Here is a 19,817-nt window from a genome sequence, read left to right on the forward strand (position 1 = left end):
TAGTCACTGAGAATCATGGGAAGGAAGAGAGTGATCCGTGTGGAGACCATCTTGCGATAGGCCTTTATGTGACGTAATACAATGAAGTAGCGTTGACGCTTCCACTTCTTCATCAGTAGATGTTGGGAGCCCACGAAGCAGGAGACAGCCTGATTTGACCCACGAGTCAAGGCTAAGAAGAGGTTTCTACAGGCAGTGGGGTGTTCATCTCAATCTTAGATGAGGCCATTCTAAGAAAATATTACACAATCAATGAGATTTAGAATGTTCATCCTCTGTATTATTAACATTCACTGACCATTATATTGTGACAACCCGTTGGCAAAGACATACATATCCCCTGTACCATGGCTCTCATCCATACGCCCATGCATAAGACAACTCACAATGTGGGCTTTCTGGTACCATATTTATTTAAGGGCAAAGGAAAGCAAATGAGGTTCTCAGTCACACACACAACGATTTTATTCTTTTCCTTTGGTGTTGTTTACAGTGTCTCCCACAAAAGGAGAGCTCCCCTTGGCAGAGAAGACAACGGGGTTCATCGAACCGGAAGAACCCAGTGGCAAGAATAAACTTCTGAACAGAAGGCCAAGGAGGCGTCAGCCGGAGCTTGCCCATTTCTTGACCTTCAGGACTCAAGGTGGGAGAAGCCAGGGTTTTAAGTCTCATTTGCAGGGAACACTCTGAGAGATGGGGTAAGATAAAACATATTGGTGATGAAATGTGTGTGTGTGTGTGTGTGACAGAGAAAGGGCCTAGCTAGGAACAGGGAGGGAGGAGGGAGTTTGTGATGATCAACATGGTCGGGAGAACTCTTCTGGTGGGTGAGGAAGGTGACAGGAGGGACGGACAGACGCACTCATTCTGTCCAATCCTTCTTAATGGCCAGGTTCCATTCCCAGGTGAGGTGGTCCTGTTTGTCGTCATCCGTGAAGAAGGACTTGTTGTGGTAAGTGCCTCGGGCCAGCATGCCCTTGGGAGCTTCCTCTACTGGAGTGAGGAATTCGTACTCCTCTGGTCGGGGCCCATAGCTGCCAACCATGAATGTGGCTTTATCCACTGGGAAGAAAGAAAGGGCTATTAGTGTGAGAGTCTGGTGTCAGAAAAGAAACTAAAAATGGGAGAGCCTGGTACGCAGCTCACATGGGCAGAAGCTGAAGCAAGTGTCCAAGCCTGGCCGAACATCTCTCTCTCTCTCTCTCTTTCTTTCTTTCTCCGTTTCTTTCCTTTTTATAACTAAGCCAGGTGTGCACAATTCCATTTGTAGTATCAGGGAAGCTAAGGTACGAACAAGTTTAAGACCAGGTCGAGCTGCATGCACACACAGGAGACCTTGTCTCAGAGCCCAAACAGTCCCTCCAGACAGATATACTAAAGCATCCTTAAGACCCCAAATTCCTTTGAAAAATGTGACTCATTTTGCCCCTCACTCCCCATACTTGGGGGGTGGAGTTTCAGTAAAAGTGTCAGAGTTGATTCTGATTATTAAGCCATAGTATGGCGTGACTTAAGTCGGTGGGCCTGAAATCTCTTTCCAGAGATGTAGCAGATTGCACCGTTAAAAACTGACAGAGGACAGTCAGGTAGGCAAACAAGTTGAGAGACCTACATTCTGACCCCAGGTTTGAAGCAGTTCAAGATTGGCAGCTTGCAGGGCGTTCTTTCTTTCTCTATATTACAGACTTCAATGTCATTCTATGAATGTCTTAGTTAGAGAGAGGGTCACTGTGACATCTGGGGATCAGGATATATAGAATTTAGGAATCTGAATGTTAGGTGAGAGGGGAGATCAGCAAATTGGTCAAAAGTTTAAAAAAAAACAGAGAATTTGGTACATGAGGTCAACCAACTGTACTTACGAGGGAGGGGAACGCTGGGGTGTGAATTCAGAACAGCTGGGGTTTAAATGGCACAGAGAGCTGGGAGGCGGGTACAGCTACCCTTCTAACTGCTGCACACTTTAGAGGGACAACTGCACACATGCCAGGGGCTGCTCGCTGACGTGAGTCAGCGCTGCCTCTGGGCTGGGAGGAAGTAGGAAACTGAGCTGGGTTTTCACCCGAGCAGACACTAGCAAGGCCAACAGTGTGTCTCAGGCCCCCAATCGTCTCTGGAATTTGATAGACTGGTTCCCATGTCCTGCAATCACATCAAATCATAACTTCCCTTGGCTCTTCTGTGGCTTTGGGGACTGGGCTCTGTCATATTGTTCCCGCATCTGGCACAGAGAGTAAGAAGGCCAGGGAGGACTGTGGGATTGTTTGGGTTACCTTCCTGCCCAAGATACGTCCAGAATGACATCAGAAAGAATATGCGGTTAGTTATATACTTCAATTACACTGCTTTTTCTCAGGCCTAGAGAGAGATGTTCCTCTTTTCTTTTTTCTTTCTTTCTTTCTTTCTTTTTTTTTTTTTTTTTTTTGAGACAGGGTTTCTCTGTGTAGCCCTGGCTGTCCTGGAACACACTTTGTAGATCAGGCTGACCTCGAACTCAGAAATCCGCCTGCCTCTGCCTCCCAAGTGCTGGGATTAAAGGCGTGTGCCACCACTGCCCGGCTCCTCATTTCTTTGTTAAGAGACAAGAGCACTGTCTCTCTGCCTCTCCTCCATGTTGCACCCCTGATGCTCACCTCAACACATTACCTCCCTGCTCCTCCCGCTCCCGTGGAACTCCTGATACTCACCCCTAGGACACAATCCCAGGGCTCCCAGTTCTTGTTTTTCTGATGTGGTTTCACACTGTGAACTGCTCTCACTTTTGAATATCTGGTGTATGTGTGTGTGTGTGTGTGTGTGTGCACATAGTACGCATGTGTGCAGGCCAGAAGTTGGCCTCAGGTGTTCTTCCCAGGCACTAGCCACCTTGGTATTGTTTGTTTTGTTTTTTTGAGACAGGCCCTTTTCACTGGCCCTGAACTCACCAATTAGTCTATGTTAGCCACCCAGTGATGCTCTGGGGTCCTCTTGTCTCCACATTTCCAGGCTGGGATGTATACCACCAGGCTGGCTTGCTTCTGTTGATTCCAAGGCCTTAGTCTCAGGAATTGGTGCAAGCACTTTACCAAGGGCTATTTCTTCCTCCACTTCTTCACTTTTGATGACTATTTTTGACCTTGTCTTCAATTCATCTTGATTAATTTCTCCATAGGAGTAACAAATTTAAATCCAGATTCCCAATGTTGAAGGCCAGTAGTTTGCCTTGTCTGAATGATGTTCTCAGCATCTTGGTCTGATGTGCCTGTCTCCCTTTCCCTAAAGCAGACATGCCATCTACCTGTACCTGTACCTGTACCTGTACCTGTACCTGTACCTGTACCTGTACCTGTACCTGTACCTGTACCTGTACCTATACCAGCTCTTGTAAGTTTATAAGCAAACAGAAGTAGTTGCGGCCAATCTCTTACCTCTCATGCCAGTCCGGTATGTGTGTTGAACATACTTCAGGCCAGACACAATATCCTTATTCACCTGTAGGTGAGAAGCCCACAAGCAATTCAGATTAGAGACTCTTTCTGGTTTTTCTGTTTTGTTTGTTTGTTTGACTACTTCCTACCCTTCCCATCTAGCTAAACCGAAATCGAAGAGACCCAATCACAAGACTTAACGCTGCCAATGCAGGTACATCCTTGACTGTTGTAATATTTGTCCATCTAACTGCGTTTGGGGACGGTGTTAATGAAAACAGTGTCTCAGTATTCTTCACCATATTTCTCCTTCTTTGGTGGCTTGGGCAATAATCTCTAGCTAGTGAAAACACGGCCCCCATTTCAGAGAAGGTTATGAAAATACCAATGGAAAATTATATGTCAGTCTGTGAACACCATATCCTCAGAAACGATCCACCTAGCCTATGATAAACAAGCAAAAGGGAGTGAAGTGGTAATGGAAAGTCAGCTAGGAGAGGCTGCGTAATCGAGACTGGAGCCTAGAGGGAAGGTTATGGGTCACCAAAACACCCTTTCCTATTAATAATGGATGGAGTCCACTGGTGCCCAGTGCGCACTGCCAGACTCTCTCACCATGAATGTTATCTGAGCTGTCGCTACTTTCCCTAGATGCTCAATGAAAATCCACCAGATGGAATGGAACTGCAGACAGTCTAGCATTTTGTTTTCCATGACTCATTATACCTGGGCCAGAAGTAGGCTGTCTGTTAGTTTTTCACTGTGGTCATGTCTATACAAACAAGTTAAGGAGGACATTGACTCATAGCTGTAGGACTCGGGGAACGTTCAACTGCAGAGGAACGAAAGCATCTTCAATAATGTCCTCCATGAATAATTACAGCTGTCTGTACACATAGTGGGTACAATAGTTAAGACCAAACCGCCAGGGTTGTCCTTCATTCTTCCGATGGTGAAATTGCCCAAGAGTGAAGACTGTCACCTTAGAGTCTAAACCACCTAGGTTAGCATGGGCGATAAAGCAACCAAAAGCAGCTGGAATGAAAACAGCCTTACAGAGAGATGGTGATGAAATGAATCCCCATTTCCTATCACCCCCTCTCTTACATCTAGTCCAAGGGAATGGGAGGAAATGAATGCATCTTTATATGACCCTTCAGCCTGACCCTTGGGCCCAGTGGGACTGCATAGCTGAAAAGACAATCCAGCAATAGCAAGAATTTTAAAAAGAGGCATCTGCTGTGTGACTAGTGATTCACTTAATAGAAACATATTTAGGGCAGAAAACACACACACACACACACACACACACACATATGGCTACTGTACATCTCACCACCCCCACTCCCAAAGCAAGAAGGTTTGATGACATGAATGAACCTGAGAGCTGTGGACGTCAGAAATGCTTCATACACTTAAGAGGCAGCATACAAGGGGTGGGGACCCACAGAATCACCCTCGTCCAGGGTTCTAGGGTGCTGTCAATTTTAGGATAAGAAGAACCCTGAGAGAGACAGAGTGCTGGAGGATCGTAGGGAATTGCTATTATAAACGTAGTATCCTTGAACATTTGTCAAGAGATGTCAGTAAAGGTTTAAATAGCTCTTTAATTCCTCTTTACTGTGACCAGGGTTCCTTCTAACTGTAACTCCAAGCCGGGACAAGCTAGAGACTCATTCAGGTTTACTTGGGTACAGACAGAGTGGTCTTAACCTCGGTGGAGCCTGACGCCAACTTCAGAAGTGGATTTGACTCAGGGGCTCCTATGCACCCTGATGTGCTACCCAGGCATCTCTGGAGTCACCCATATTCATAGATCTCTGTTCGTCTTCGTATTCAGTCAAAAGCTGCTGGTCAGATTTCATTTGTAAACACGAGTTTTCTAAACTGACAGCACAGCAGTGTAAATGTAAGTTCTAGACTGGTGTGAAGTTTTTCTGTGCATTTTAAATGTGAGGCTCTCCCCCAAACTCCAGTTGCTCTGGTAGTAAACAGCATGGCAGGAAGCAAAGCCATCCACAGTTCAAGTGATGGCTGTGTTGGTGTCAACAAATATTTCCAGAATGAAGAGACTTTAGGCATTTTAGTACATGGGAGAGGGTGGCTGACGAACCACCTTGAATCATATCCTATGCCCAGTAGAAAGATGAGCCCAGTGTGTACCAGAGAGAGCATATGGGGTCTTCCCTGGTGGAGCCCTGGAGAACATGACTGAGTGGAAATGACGAACAGCCAAGGCAAACAAACCCTGAGATGCAAAACAGTGCGTCTCTTACTTATTTGCTTTCAAAGTCAAGGTTGTTTTCCCGGGATCCGTAATTAGTCACATATGTCTATTCACGAGCAGTGAGCTTATGTCTTGTTTAACTTTGCTATTATCTGGTCCCCTGATCCACAAATGCCACTGAGATTCCTAGCTACTTTGTTAAGAGCACAGTTCCTGTATCTGAATGGTAATTGAGCAGTTGGGGAATCCTGGTGTTTTTTTTTTTTTTGTTGTTGTTGTTGTTTTTGTTTTTTGTTTTTTTCTATTTGTTGAGTCTTTGTTTTGTCCATTTCTTGCCATATACCCATGAAGACCTGCCATTTATAAAGTCGTGTGAAACAGTGGAAGGGAGGGGCACACAACTTTAGCCTGCCTCTGGGTGCTTAGGTTGCGGAAGGAGGACTCGGCAGGACACCCAGCAGTGTGTGCCTCATGGATGTAAGCAGCAGGAGTTCCGAGAAAGGGTGATGATATCCCTGCTAGGTAAAGATGGGAAGTAGGGGTGGATCTCCACAGGAAGAGCTCAGAAGCGGACACAGCTTAATCCAGAACCAAGCTGGAGAAAGGACAGCAACAACCACCACCAAAACAACAGTGACATCAACAGAATACCAGCACAAGGATGCAAGAAATGGGTTATAGGAAAGATAAGAGCCCGTGGGGGAGATACTTACTTTGAAGTTAATTTTCACCCTGTATTCAATGCCTTCCTTTAGCACAAATGTATCCTTTTTGAGGGCCTCGAGATCGCCTGTAGAAGAGGAGTTACAAAGTTACTATCCCCAAGAAGAATGAAAGCCAAGCTTCGGCATCTTCTGCTCGGCCCACCTGGGTTACGTGATTCATAAGAGTGTGAGATTAGTGTAAACACACACACACACAGACATACACACACACACACCCTATACTGGCTTACAAATCTTACAAATTAGTTATTAAAAAATCAAAACTGTAACATAGTAAAGGGTTTTCCTACAAGTTTGATGTCTATGCCAAAAATACAGTTTTTTTCCAATAAATAGTCGTGAAGATAAATCTTTTTTCCCCCCCTAACTTCTAATCAGTACTCAGGAAGATAACTATATTTTATTGTTGTCAATAACAAAAAAAGTGTCAATCAACCAACCAGCCTAGAAGAAATTGAGCTAATATTCTGTCTATTAAAAACTTCATGTATATACATAGCTAGATGGAGACATGAGGATTTCTTTCAAAGAATTATAAAAATATAGATATATAAAAGCATCAGCCTTTGGCTTTCAAAGAATTGATAGGCTTCAAGAAAATTTCCCTCCATCAATTCATACAATTGATATTAACAATTGATAATATATGGTATTTCCTAGCTTTAACAGCTACTTTTAGTTTTTATAATTATTTAAGTAAGTGCTCACTTTGGACTCACTAGACTTGCGTTTACAACATTTTTTTTTAAGGAAGAACATTCTAATTGTAACAGCTTTAGGGTTCATAACCCTGAGATCTGCCATTAATTCTTAGGCCCTGCTTAGGGAAGCTATGACGATGCTTTCTTTAGTCTTTCCTCCAAATACTCCTGCATAGCTCAGTTGTGTATGTGTGCATATACATGTGCATGTGTGTTCACATATGTATGTATGTGTATGTATACGTGTATACTTCGGGAAAGTGTTTGACTTCATAAACACTGTTATATGACTTTAGCTCAGCGCTTTCTTTAGGACAGAAATGCAGGTTTTCTCTTCTGAGAGAGGAGGACAGAGACCAAGCTCTTCTGCCTGGTCCTCCGTCCTGTCTGGGCATGTCCTCAGCAGCGCCAGACCTACTCCTGCAAACTGACAGTTGTACCTGGCCACGTGACACAGCCGAGTGCAGGAAGAGGCCTGAGTCTGGATGAGAGAATGAGTTTCTGTCTGGGGTGATGCTGCAGCTCGGGGCCATGCATGTGTGCGTGCAGGGCGGGGCCATGCATATGTGCCTGCCGGGTGCCTGCTCTACTGATTACAGTTGAACAGGAAGCCTGTCTTCTCAGGCCCCGATTTCCTCCCCTTGACAGAAATATCCATATAAGGCAAAGCACACACGCCCTGTGAGAGGAAGCTCTGCTGCTAAACTTACTGCTCTCGACCCGTGCTTTCCTCTGGCTTCTGTAAAGCTTTGACTTTGGTGACAGATCTACCTTGGATGCCCCTGATTTGGATTTATGACCCCTTTCCCAACCCCCAATAGGTGATTATTTTCCCATGAAGCCCCCCTTCCCAGTTTCTGCTCATCTCCTCAAGATCTGCCTAATGAGAGCAGTTGGCTGTTAGTCACAAAAGGTGAAATAAACACCAATTATTATTTTGGGGTTTTTGTCAGAGAAATTGTTTAGGAATAGAGTTTTAAGCTTTGGGTGTGCGGAGCAGGGGAGTGTCTGTCATTATTCAGGAGGTGCTGGGCTTTCCTCGCCTTCTGCTAAGGCCATAGCTGGGATAAGATCAGCGCTTTCGCTGGTGTTCAAACCATATAAGTACTGCGAGTCTAGCCACGCACAGCATTTCCACCTGCATTGTCTCCTACAAGAATAGCTGTTTCTTCTGTTACCACGTGGAAGCACAGATCTGAAGTCAATACTGCACAACTGAGTAACTGAAGGCTGAAGAGATCGCGCGATCAATAAAATGCTTGAAGAGATCGCACGATCAATAAAATGCTTGCCAGGCAAGCACGAGTATTTCCTGAACCCACATTTAAAATGTTCTGAGATAAATAAATAAACAAACAAACAAACAAACAAACAAACAATATCCCCCCCTTATTAAATAAAGCTGTGCATGCTAGCTCTGGAGCAAGGGGGGGGGGCAGGTGGAGCCCTGGAGCTCACCAGCCAGGCAGACTAGCTCACGTGAGAGAGCCCGAGGTGCCCTGTCTTGATTGATGCTTGCTGCGAGAGGACCCAGTTCATATGGACAATGGTTCCCCTGGGCTAGTGGTCCTGGTGCTTTGAGGAAACAGGCTGAGCAAGCCCATCCGATAAGCAGATCCCGAGGTTAACTTGCATGCACACATGTACTCTTCATATGAACACGAATACAGAAGCAGAATAGTGCACAAATACTCACTTACCCACAAAAGGTGTCCAACTCTCAATTGTTCCACTACATTGAGTCAGGAGCTGGGTTTTTTTCATTAAATACAGAAAGCAGTGGACACTGGGAATGCAATGGTTGTGGCCTGGTACGAGTGCATGCATCTCCAAGAGCCACCTGACTAGTTTTCTCCAGTGGGAATTGGGGACAAAGATCAAATTTTCCCTGTGACATCTTAGACCCCTCTGAAGAGTAGAGATGTGTTCACTTACCAGTAAGGTCCATGGTGATGGGTCCTGGTGCACTGTCACATACAAGGCTAAGCCGGGTAACAGTCACGTTGGGAACTGTTGGGTCTGCAGGGTTCAAAAGAAACCATGAGCACACAGAAGGGCATTAAGTGGAGAAGAGCTCGTGAGTGCATGCATGGGAGTATGCGTGTGTGCACGCATGTGTTTGTGTGTGTGTGTGTGTAGATACAAATGTGTGTATGAGTGCATGTGTGTGCATGTATGTGCGGGCATGTGTGTGTGTACACATACAAATGTGTGTATGAGTGCATGTGTGTACATGTATGTGCGTGTGTGTGTGTTTCATGCTGTGGATGATAAAAGAGAATATAAAGAGGAATTTAAATATGTAGCAATCAAAACAGAATGGCAGACTCGCTATGTTTACTATTGATTTCTATAAAAATGGAAGAATTAAGAATTTTCTAATTCAGGCATTTACGGATTGTGTTCACTACTTTTAGGTCAAATCGGCACAAGCTAGGATCATTTTGGAAGAGTGACCCTTACTTGAGAAAGTGCTCCCACCAGACTTGCCTGTGGGCAAGCTGGTAGTGCATTTTCTTGCTTGATGATTGCTGTGGGAGGGACCAGCTCATATGGACAGAGTTTCCCCTGGGTTAGTGGTCCTGGGTGCTATAAGAAAGCAGGCTGAACAAACTCTGGGGAGCAAGCCAGTGCACCCCTCCATGTCCCTCAGCTTCAGTTTCTGTCTCCAGGTTTTTGCCCAGAGCTCCCAGCCTGTCTTCCCTCACTGATGCACTGTGATGGTGGAAGCATAAGACAAATAAACACTTTTCTCTCCAACTTGCTAACTAAGACACAGACTCATCTTAATTATAAGTCTCAAATACTGAGACATTGTCTATTCAGGCCTGTCGCCATGTCTTGTTCTGGCAGTGTGTGTGTGTGTGTGTGTGTGTGTATGTGTGTGTGTGTGTGTGTGTGTGTGTGTGTGTGTGCTAGAGAGAGAGAAAGAGAGACAGAGACAGACAGAGACAGAGGAATAGTTAAGAAACGTCCAAGAAAGAGAGAGAAAAAAAGTAGGGACTAGTGGAGACCGGAATAGAGTGCAGTTGTGGTCTGAAGTTCTACATGCTCCATGTGGGTAATTTTTGTCTGCTTCACCTCTGACTCTCACACAGGCTCCAAAGAAAACATAATTATACAATCCATGACCTTAGGCAGCAGGTACAGATGGTGCCTCACCCACCTAACCAGGAAGCCCTTTGCTCCTGACTGTGGGTGACAGCAATTGCATGTCTCCGTGGAGGCCTTGCCCTGACCCATCCCTACACGCACACACCTGCTACCACAGGGACATCTCCCAGCAGTGTTTTCTTGTACTTGGTTAGACTCTCGTCATCCTTGTCCATCTCCTGCAGCTCCTTCAAGGACTTCTGAGGGGGTGGCTTATAATTGAGCTTGCTGTCCAGGTCGTCGTCCGCCTCTTCCAGCTGTGGCTGTGCATCCTTCTCCGTCATCTTGATTGCTCTCTATTTCAGAGAGAGAATGATGGTTCATTAGGCGCTGGGGTTGCTACTGGTACCACCTTAGTGGAGATCTGTATTCATCGGTGATTTTCAAATTGTTCCTCAACACAGATATTCCATGAAATAGATAGTATTTCCAGTCATTTCTCTGACTTGTCTTAATTTTTGCTTATAGAATAAAGCTATAAGAATGAACAGCTTTTCTGTGAGCCATGCACTACAGTGAAGAAAGGTAACATAAACAATCCCAGCGATCGACCATTCTAGCTTAGCCCCATTGCTATTCCCAGTATGCGCAATCTGAGTTTTGCTGACTTCTGGACACTGGTCAATTATCTGTGGTCAAAAGGCTGGTTTCTTCTTATTAATGTATTCTTTCGTTGAATACTTATCAGACCTTAAAGGGGAACCCTGGGGAAAACAGACCTCTAATGCCTGCCTGGCGGGTATGAACGGTTCTGCTCCATGCTGTTAATCATAGCTTGAGAGCAGATACCGGGTGGGTTCTGGGTTCTTCTTGAGTGCCAACCCCACCCGTAACGCCTGCACAGCTCTGCATTTTATGATTATCATCGGTGATTGCTTCCTTTCCCTCTGTATCTTATGTTCTTTTGTCATGCCACAAAATAGCAAAGGACTCAAATTCCTCCAGGCAAGATGATAATTACACATTTGTTATTAGGGGCCTTCAGCCAGCTTCCCATTTTTCTTTTGTATTTCCCTGTATTTCTAGTAATCTCATGCTCTCTCTACACACTTCAGGTTAATTATGAGTGTGGCCTAATGCAAAATCATCAGCTTAAAACATTATGAGATTTTTCTTTAATTTTTTTTTTCTTGATGGCATGATTCTTGAACATGACATTTATACGTGACAACACTGTGGAACTTGTCAAAAGGTTGGACACACCCACAAAATCTCACATAGGCAGATCATGATATACTCCTCTAATCAGTGTCTGCATTTACTTGACTTGTGCAAACAACACTGAGAAGGAAATGGAGTAATATTATCTTTGTGTGTGTGAGTGTTGATGAGCACCTAGCAATACTGCTTTTTAGAGTTCAGACAAGGTTAAGAGGTAAAATAGTTCACCTTCTCACTGAATCACTGGGAAAATTGAGTCCCGAGAATTAAGAGACTGGTTCCTCATGACACAGCTGCGACTGTCATAGCATGTGTCTGCAAGCCACGGGAGATGCTGCCTAGGTGAAATCCAGGCAAGAATGCCAAAGCCTCCATTTCTTATAAGTCACACACCTAAGATATTCTTCATCACATCATCTCATCCAGAGGCACTGGGAACGTCTGGGAATTCTCTGGGGATGAGGAAACTCATGGACCAATGTCACTGCAGTTCTGGGTCTTAATGTTACTAATGCAACAAGAAGGAAAATAATTTAGAAATGAAAACTAACAAAAGCAAACTTACGGAACAAAAGAAAGAGAAATGGTGAAGTGTGCAGATGGGATGAGGGAAAGGTTGCGACAGAGGAAGGGAGAGGGAGAAACAAGGGTCCTCTTCATTTGTCTTCCAACAAAACATCAGGCCAAACACCAAAGGCCCTAGTAGCTCTGAAAACTACATTGCAATGCCCAGGCCCACTTCCTACACAGAAAGGAAGCAGATAGGCCAGTTGCTATGGTAACCCTTGTCTCACTTAAACCACTGGCATCGCTCAAAGAGGAGACTCCAGAGATCAACAACCATGGCTCTGGAGATCACCAGGGAAAACATAAGGACTAACCCAGCTCATACTCCAAACAGCACGCAGAGAAAGAATAGAATGAACTGGAGGTAAAAATAAAGAATGATGCAGCTGGTGGATGTTGCAGTTTGAGGACAACCTTTAAGGGGCTGATGCAGAACAAGTTAGAAAAGACGAATCAGATGAGGCACATTCTTATCTGGTGGTCATGACAGCCTAACGGATAGCCAGAGTGGAGAATCCATAACCAACCCGTCAGAGCATGAGGCTATTGGCATGGAGAAATGCAGCTCAGCTCACAGGACAGAACCTTCTGGAACACAATTCTAACAGTTCACCATTGAGCACTTGACTGTTGGATGGTGTCACTATACCCAGTCGTTAGTTCACGATCTCATGGCCCTGCAAAAGCTGTGGATTCTCATTCTTGAAAAGAGCAGGAGAAAGAGGGAGGAAAAGATGAAGGGGGAGAGAGAGAGAGAGAGAAAGAGGGAGGAAAAGAGGAAGGGGGAGAGAGAGAGAGAGAAAGAGGGAGGAGAGGCTGACATAGGACTTGCAAACTTGTAACTGTGTGGATGTTGCCAAATCAATTCTTCCATCCGGGTTTTAATCTTATTATTAAATCTAATTATGCATGATTTAAATTTATATTATTTAAATTGTCATAATGAATTGCAAACTTATAAGTATCTCATAAAACCGAGACAACTTTTTGAAGACGTTGAAGGGTAGAAGACAATGTATGGTGTCTGGAACTGGAGCAGGAAAAGCAGGAATTTCCGAGCCACATTACAATGATTTGACAAAAATTGTAGCATAAGAAGGAGATATGAGACCAGATGATCCAAAGTCACTCACTGCGGAAAGGTGGCTATTACGGTAATAAACACAAAATAACTGAAGAGGTGATTCGCCATCAAAGCCGCAGGAAGGTCACAGCTGGTTGGTGAGCTCCGAGAGTTTACAAACCCCTCCCTCCAGAGCACGCTGACATTTAAGTTGCTGGTCAGAGCCAGGGAAGAAATCGAAGTTGGTAATTTCTACAAGGTCCAGCTGGTCTGATTGTTGATTCTTCACGTTTTGGAGATGACAGGACTCTTTTAAAAATCTGCTAAGCAAAGGCTGGAGAGATGATTCGGTGGCCTGGAGCACCAGCTGCTCTCCCAAGGGACTCAGTGTTGATTCCCAGCACCCATGCGGAAGCTCACAGCCATCTGTAACTCTAGTTTAGGAGATCCAGCCCTCTCTTCTTGCTTCTATGCTACACACAAAAGCACGCATGCAAAACAGCCATACACATAAAAGTAAAATCAAAAGAACTCTTTAAAAGTATAACAATCATCCTAGTCTTTAGTCCAAAGAGGAAAAGAATAAGGTGATGATTCTTTCTTTCTTTAGTCCACAGATTCACAGACCCTGAAGTCCTCCATAATCTTATCACTGTCTAAGACAATGTCTAAGGTTAAACATGACCTTGAACCTGTAACTTTCTGGTGAATGCAGTCCAGTTGATTGCTGTAGAGAAAGCTCCCTTGCTCCTGAGGCATTGCTGGATCGTTGAGATTTTGAACCCAAAAATCGAGGAGGTAATTATCCACCTGAAATGTTGGATGCACAGGACCAGAGGATATCAGGTGGTATCTGTGTCTTTGAGTGTAGCCCTGTGGCTAGTGGTTAGATCTACTCCATTTGGGGGTGATCATCTCCTTACTGAAGAGCCCCCCTCACATATGGAGGTTGCTTCTGGCTCTCTGGCAGTGAACTCTTGGGCACATGTTTCAGCAACGAGGACTCTCCTTTCTCTACCTTGAGAGATGGTCTTTAGATGAGTCACCATCCCCAGCCTCTCTCTATATCTCACTGCCTGCAGGTGAGTGACCGCTGAGTCACTGTTCAGTTACTTCGCCTCATTAGTGTATTTAAGAGAAGAGTAGAAGTGTTTAATTATTTAAATTTCATACTATTTTCTCAAAGGTGCTACATTTTACATTATTGACAATTCCACTAGGTTCCACCCAACAGCTACCTAGCAATAGCCTGTGGAGCCAGGTGTATAAGAATGCTGCTCTTTCATTCTCTCTCCCTCTCTCTCTCTCTCTCTCTCTCTCTCCTCTCTCTCCCTCTCCTCCACTTGTTCCCAGCTGGCATCTTCCTCTCTTCCCCTCTCTCTTCTCTGTCATTCTGTCCTTCTCTGCCCCCTTTCTGTCTCTGTCCCTTTTCTAGGTCCCCCTTCCCTTCCCCCGGTAAACTTCCTTTGGTACTAGGCCTGTCTTATGATGGCGATTCCTCAGGGGAGCACCACGGCAGGGCCCGTGGAGGTGCTTCCTCCCACCTTATTATACCACAATTTTATAAAACACAACATAACCTACTCCCCCCAACAAGATGTAAATCATCTTTCTTTTACCTAAACCTTTTGCATCACAAGACTATCTTAAAACAGTTACGGAACTGTTCTGAGTCAAAACTTAGCAAATTAGACACTCGGTGCATCCCGTGAAGGAATTGCAAGGAATCACCAGCCACCGTGCAGGAGACAATGTGAGCCACAGGTTATAGGAACAGAAAAAGACAGGAGGAAATCGTAAATACGACTTAACCTTGAGTCAGTGCACACATGTCTGGCTGTTAATATAGCTTCATACGAGTTGCTGGCCATAAAAAAAGAAATGAGATCCTACGTTTCTAGGAAATTAATCCCACCCCAGGTGAATTTAACAAAGTGACCTACACGTTTGACAAAGCATGAACTTTGAGGAAGGTGGACCAGGGGTCTCAAAGCCTGGCTCCAAAACCAACTTCTTATAGGACCTAAGCAAGCTATTAACATCCACCAGAGATGTAGGAAAACTGAGCCTTCCTCAAGGTATCAAAAGGCTGGATTGGAAGCTGGATTGGCCAGTAGATGTTTAATAAATATTAATTCTTTTCCTTGCCTTCCTTCGTGGCCCTGTCATTATGTGTTTTGTGGGACCTAACGTCCTGAGGAGGAAGTGCTTCCCCTGGGTATAACTGATCCTCTGCGCCCTTCCTCCTCAGGATGCAGTCTGTTTCTCTGCGGAGGAAGGACGGGACCTTGAAGGTTAGGAACTTGTGAGGATTATTTATAAATGAAATCCAACGCAAAAATGGGACAGTGACTACTGCATTTCTTTTGAAATACCTCACATTAACAATTCTATTTTCGATCTTATTTCTTGACCCTTCGCCTGACAGAAGGTTCGCTCTGAATGAGATGAGTCAGCGGGCTCAGAGAGCAGTTAGTGGACACACTGCCTCTGGCTAGGGGAAAATGCAGGAAGATCTCGCTACGTTGAAAGGCTGGGTTGGCCGGGGTCTTATCCTGCACCTCTGAGTCACTAAGGGGAAGACATGGAGAGATGTGTGTGTGTGTGGTGGGGGTGGGAAGAGCAGGAGCAGGGGATTTCCCACAGGAGGGCCAAGCGCCCAGAGCTAGGTTCTTGCTGAGAACTGCGCATGTCACAGCCTGCCCTGCCGCCTCTGCTGCTGCCTGGCGTCAAGAGACCCCAGATTGTCTGCCAGGACACCCACAAGGCCTCTTCTCTTGCTTATGGAGAAATCCCTTCAGTATTTCTAGTCACGTGAAAGATCTGGCCCTTTCTGGGGCATCCCAAGGCCATTTTCTACCAAGGCAGCCGCATGGGCATCCAAAACTGGACAAGAAGATCCAAGCTAGTGATTGAGAGGAACCCATCTTGTATGACGCAACGAAGGGGACATGGTTCTAGAAAATCTCCCTCTCCTCCCTCTCCCTCTCCCTCTCCCTCTCCCTCTCCCTCTCCCTCTCCCTCTCCCTCTCCTCCCTCTCCCTCTCCCTCTCCCTCTCCCTCTCCCTCTCCCTCTCCCTCTCCCTCTCCCTCTCCCTCTCCCTCCCCCTTCTCCCCCCCATTTAAAAAATGCCTCCCCCCCACCTTTTTAAAAGACGGGGTCTCACTCTGTATCCTTGGCTGACCTGGAACTCACAGAGATGCCCTGCCTTTCAAATGCTGGAATTAAAGTCGGGCCTCACCACTCCCACTGAGGACCACAGACTCTTCTTTCCTGCCTATGCATTCCAAGCGCGCTCTTCCAGCTCTGTTTTTCGGTGCAGAAAGAGATAAGAGTACGAATCACTATGTTCCCCCCCCCCCCACACACACACACACTGCGTGACGTTCCTCTTTCACAAATACCACTTTAAATAATCTTAAAAGACAGCTGCACTCTGGAAGCCATGACTAGGCAAAAAACTAGACACAGTCACCAAGGTTCTAAATTAATGTGAGACGTCAAAGACAATTTCATGGACACTCGAACTTAGATTATTAGACCCCCGAGGAATCCCCTGTGGAGTTTTAGTCAGCTTGGGTTGAGGAAACCAGAATATTATCAATAAAGGGCAACCTGGTAAGATCTTATTGTATGGATGAAAGTACCAGTGATTTTTCAGGAGCAATCAAGACCCGAGGCCTGCAAAACTCTACCTGGGACTCAACCCACCATCCACCAATGTAGTCCATCTCAGCAGCGAGGCTGCTGTGCAAACAAAGACATTCCACATGTGGGATTAGAGAAATCTTCTTCCACAGACAATGTCTAAGGCTATCAACTCTTTTACTGTACCACTATATGAACTGCTGAACACTTCCTTAATATTCTTCTCCATTCTCTCAGTATGAAAATCGTGAGTTTCTCAATACCAGGCTTGGCACACCAGAGGGCTCTGAGCCAACCCTGGCTGTCTTTTCTCTCTGCTTAGTTTTCACCCCACAGGGCTTCTTCTCCCTTCCTGTTAGCTCAAGTTTGTCACGGATCATATTCCCGTAAATTCCCCTCAGAGTAACTCTGCTGTTCTGAGCTTCCAGTGGAAACCAAACTGTGCGCGGCTGAGCAAAGCCTGTCTCCCTGGGACAGACCCACACTCTCCAAAATGGTGAAGGACCAAATTCCGAGGGCAAGAAGATGCCCATGAGGTTTAGGCCGGCTAGTCATGGTTGTTTCTCACTGGCAGAGTGTGGGCCACGTGGAAGGAGAGTTGATCATGTTCTATCAGAAACCTGAAGGACTCACAAAAGAATAAGCTCATTTTGTCAGTAAACTTGCACTGTGTTTGAAACGGGCAGGGGTACACTCTTAGAAATGCCACAGAGAGAAATGGCACCTGTTGGTGACAAATTCCCAGCCAGCAGGTCACCGCTGATCTCTTCTTGAGTTCTCATGTGGGGAACCCAGTGTGCTAAGCCTGACTTCAGAAGGCTCTTAGTGTCTTTGTGAAGGGGTGGTTTGGGGGCCTTCCTGTAAGAGTCTGACTCCCTCACCGCCTAGTGAAAAACTACTCAGAGCTTCTCAGACCCATGCTACAGTTACCCAAAATGGGGCATTTAGCACTTGCTGACTGGAAAACCTGAGAAAGAGAGGAGAGCATACCAAGTGATGCCTAGAGCCCTTCTAGCAAGGCCAAAGTTCAGACCACGACAGCTGGAAGGCCCACCGACCACGTTTATAGCTGGGCCCACGCAGACTCTCCTAGTGCCTCTCCCACAGTTTTCTCCACATCTTCTGGGTCTGCATCAGTTCCCCTTGATGTGGAGGGCTGCTTTGTTTTTTGGCAGTCACAGTGAATATCTTCCTGCCCAGCCCACTGCAGGAATTTAATTCCCCTGGTTTTTGCTAAGGGCTTAGCATTTGACAGCTCTGCACCATATTTTCTCTCCTTTCAAACAGTCTCTTTAAAGTGTGCTCAAAAACAGGAAACCACACATCTCCACCCCAGCACAAGCCGCCATCCACAGCACAGTCAGTATCAGAGGTAGGGTTTTCCTTTTCCTGAGCGCAGCCAAATTCCAGCTCCTGCCTAGCAAGGAAACCACCCAGTGCTGCCCCCCACTCCGCCCCCATTCCAGGTATCCCCAGAGCCCTTCTCTAGAACATTCTGGTAGCAGGGTACTCTCTCCTACCTCCTTCAGCTTGTCTCCCCTTCTCAGGGCTGACTTCCCCTTTTCTGCTCCAGCAATCTCTTTAGCACTTTCTTATCATGAAGTTCGGTTTAAAGAACCGCCCTTCCTAAGAACAGCAACAGCTCCTCTGGCAAGGGCAGTAGGGTGGTTCTGAGATTTCCTACAGGACTCTGCGCCCACCTGCAGCCTCCCCACCTCAGGCATTCAACTTACATTCCAGGCTCCAGTCGGCCCTGTGTCTCTGGAGGTTACCTCTGTCTCTCAACTCTGACTGAGGACTGGCAGAACAGGAAGGAAGTTGAGAGAGAGAGAGAGAGAGAGAGAGAGAGAGAGAGAGAGAGAGAGAGAGAAGAGGAAAAAATGTTTTAAACCTACTTGACAAGGAAACCCTGGGCTGTCTCGATATCCTGCTCTGCCTATCTTCCGATCAGCCGTCTGAGCAGCATTCTTGACAATTAATGACACATGTGGAGCAAACCAGCCCATGTGACATAGATGCATGAGTGTGCATGCTGGGGGAGGGTCCCTGTAGCTGTGTGTGCTTTCAATGACTGGGTGTGCGTGTCTAAAAGCCATAATCTCGGGGAGAGACATAGGGCCCCTAAACAGAAGTAATAGGCTTTATTGTGTACTACAAACTTCTGCTCCTCTAAGGCTCCTGTCAGCTTTCTTTTATTTATAATTCATTTATTTATAGTAAGACAACTTGCTGGTAGGAAATGAGGAGTAGAAATTATGAATGTTAAATGTATATACTGGGTGCTCAATTTAAATAATTTGTCTTCAGACAGAGGGTTTTTTTTTTGAGCTTTATTTATTGGTCCTCATTTGAAGATGTTGCTGTGTATTATTGCACCACAAGCCTTCAAACGAAATAAACAAAAGTAAAAACAAAAGCAAGAACAAACACTGTTGGTTATATCTAGGAATGTAGATTGTAAATGCAGCTTCATTAATTCCTCATCTAACGCAGAAATCTGTGACAATCACATGGATGCTAAAATTGACTTTGCAGCTATTTGAGGAGTGGCTTGTGAATAAATTTAAATGAGAACAAGCTGCCAACACTGTGTGCAGTCCCGTTGGAGACAGGGCTGCGGTGTCTGCGTTTCGATGCTTTCTCTAACTTGCTCCTAAGCTGCGGTCAACAAGGCATGCTCGTTTATACTAACATTTCAATAATCAGTATTTGTATTAATATGCGTAGTGACTGCTACCTCAACCAAGGCACTTGGGGAAAATGGCACTTTTCCTCTCTTCATCCAAATAGGCTGCATGCTCTTCAGTTATTTTGAACGTCGCTGTGAGTTGTGTCTGGTGCTGAGATGTATTCAAATGCTAAGTACTGGCCACCAAGATCTGGTTGTCCCCCAACATCTTCAGTAGACCAAGTGATGCTATGTAAATCTCATTCCCCAATTGAAAACTATTGGCTAGATAAAAGTGGTTACAGCCAATTACCAGGTAGAATAGAGGCAAGTGGGTTTTCAGTTACCAGGATGAGGGTCGCAGGTAGGGACCATGGGAAAAAAGAGAGAAGGAGAGGAAGAAGAGAGGACGAGGAAGGAGAAAGGAAAGAAAGAAAACAGGAGGTCTCCATTAGACATGATGAACCAGGAGTATGTGGCCGTGAAATGCCCCGCC

At 45.5% G+C, this 19,817-nt stretch overlaps 1 protein-coding gene across 9 annotated transcripts; it reads right to left on the reverse strand.

Moving 5' to 3' along the window:
• Positions 1-390: 390 nt before the first annotated feature.
• Positions 391-18,635, reverse strand: Arhgdib (Rho, GDP dissociation inhibitor (GDI) beta). Of its 9 annotated transcripts, none has more exons than XM_006505404.4 (6): positions 16,247-16,338; positions 10,320-10,509; positions 8,996-9,079; positions 6,348-6,424; positions 3,408-3,471; positions 391-1,062 (listed from the first exon to the last, which is right to left on the reverse strand). In XM_006505404.4, exons 2-6 carry the CDS (start codon positions 10,495-10,497, stop codon positions 863-865), a joined length of 603 nt encoding a protein of 200 aa, XP_006505467.1. In that variant the 5' UTR covers positions 10,498-10,509; positions 16,247-16,338; the 3' UTR covers positions 391-862. The 9 variants fall into 9 exon arrangements, with proteins under 9 accessions (XP_006505467.1, XP_030110978.1, XP_030110977.1 ...); XM_030255118.1 differs by having other exon boundaries at positions 16,149-16,330; XM_030255117.1 differs by lacking the exon at positions 16,247-16,338 and adding an exon at positions 11,768-11,877.
• Positions 18,636-19,817: the final 1,182 nt, after the last annotated feature.

The sequence above is a fragment of the Mus musculus genome, chromosome 6 (genome assembly GCF_000001635.26).
Source record: "Mus musculus strain C57BL/6J chromosome 6, GRCm38.p6 C57BL/6J".
Classification (NCBI taxonomy): domain Eukaryota; kingdom Metazoa; phylum Chordata; class Mammalia; order Rodentia; family Muridae; genus Mus; species Mus musculus.

What these genes read in the sequence shown, in the direction of transcription:
- Arhgdib (XM_006505404.4), bottom strand. Translation starts at nt 10,497, where the DNA reads ATGACGGAGAAGGATGCACAGCCACAGCTGGAAGAGGCGGACGACGAC. An exon ending in CATCACCATGGACCTTACTG is followed by an intron (nt 6,425 to 8,995) that starts GTAAGTGAACAC and finishes CCTCTTCTACAG; the next exon opens with GCGATCTCGAGGCCCTCAAA. An exon ending in GGGTGAAAATTAACTTCAAA is followed by an intron (nt 3,472 to 6,347) that starts GTAAGTATCTCC and finishes TCTCACCTACAG; the next exon opens with GTGAATAAGGATATTGTGTC.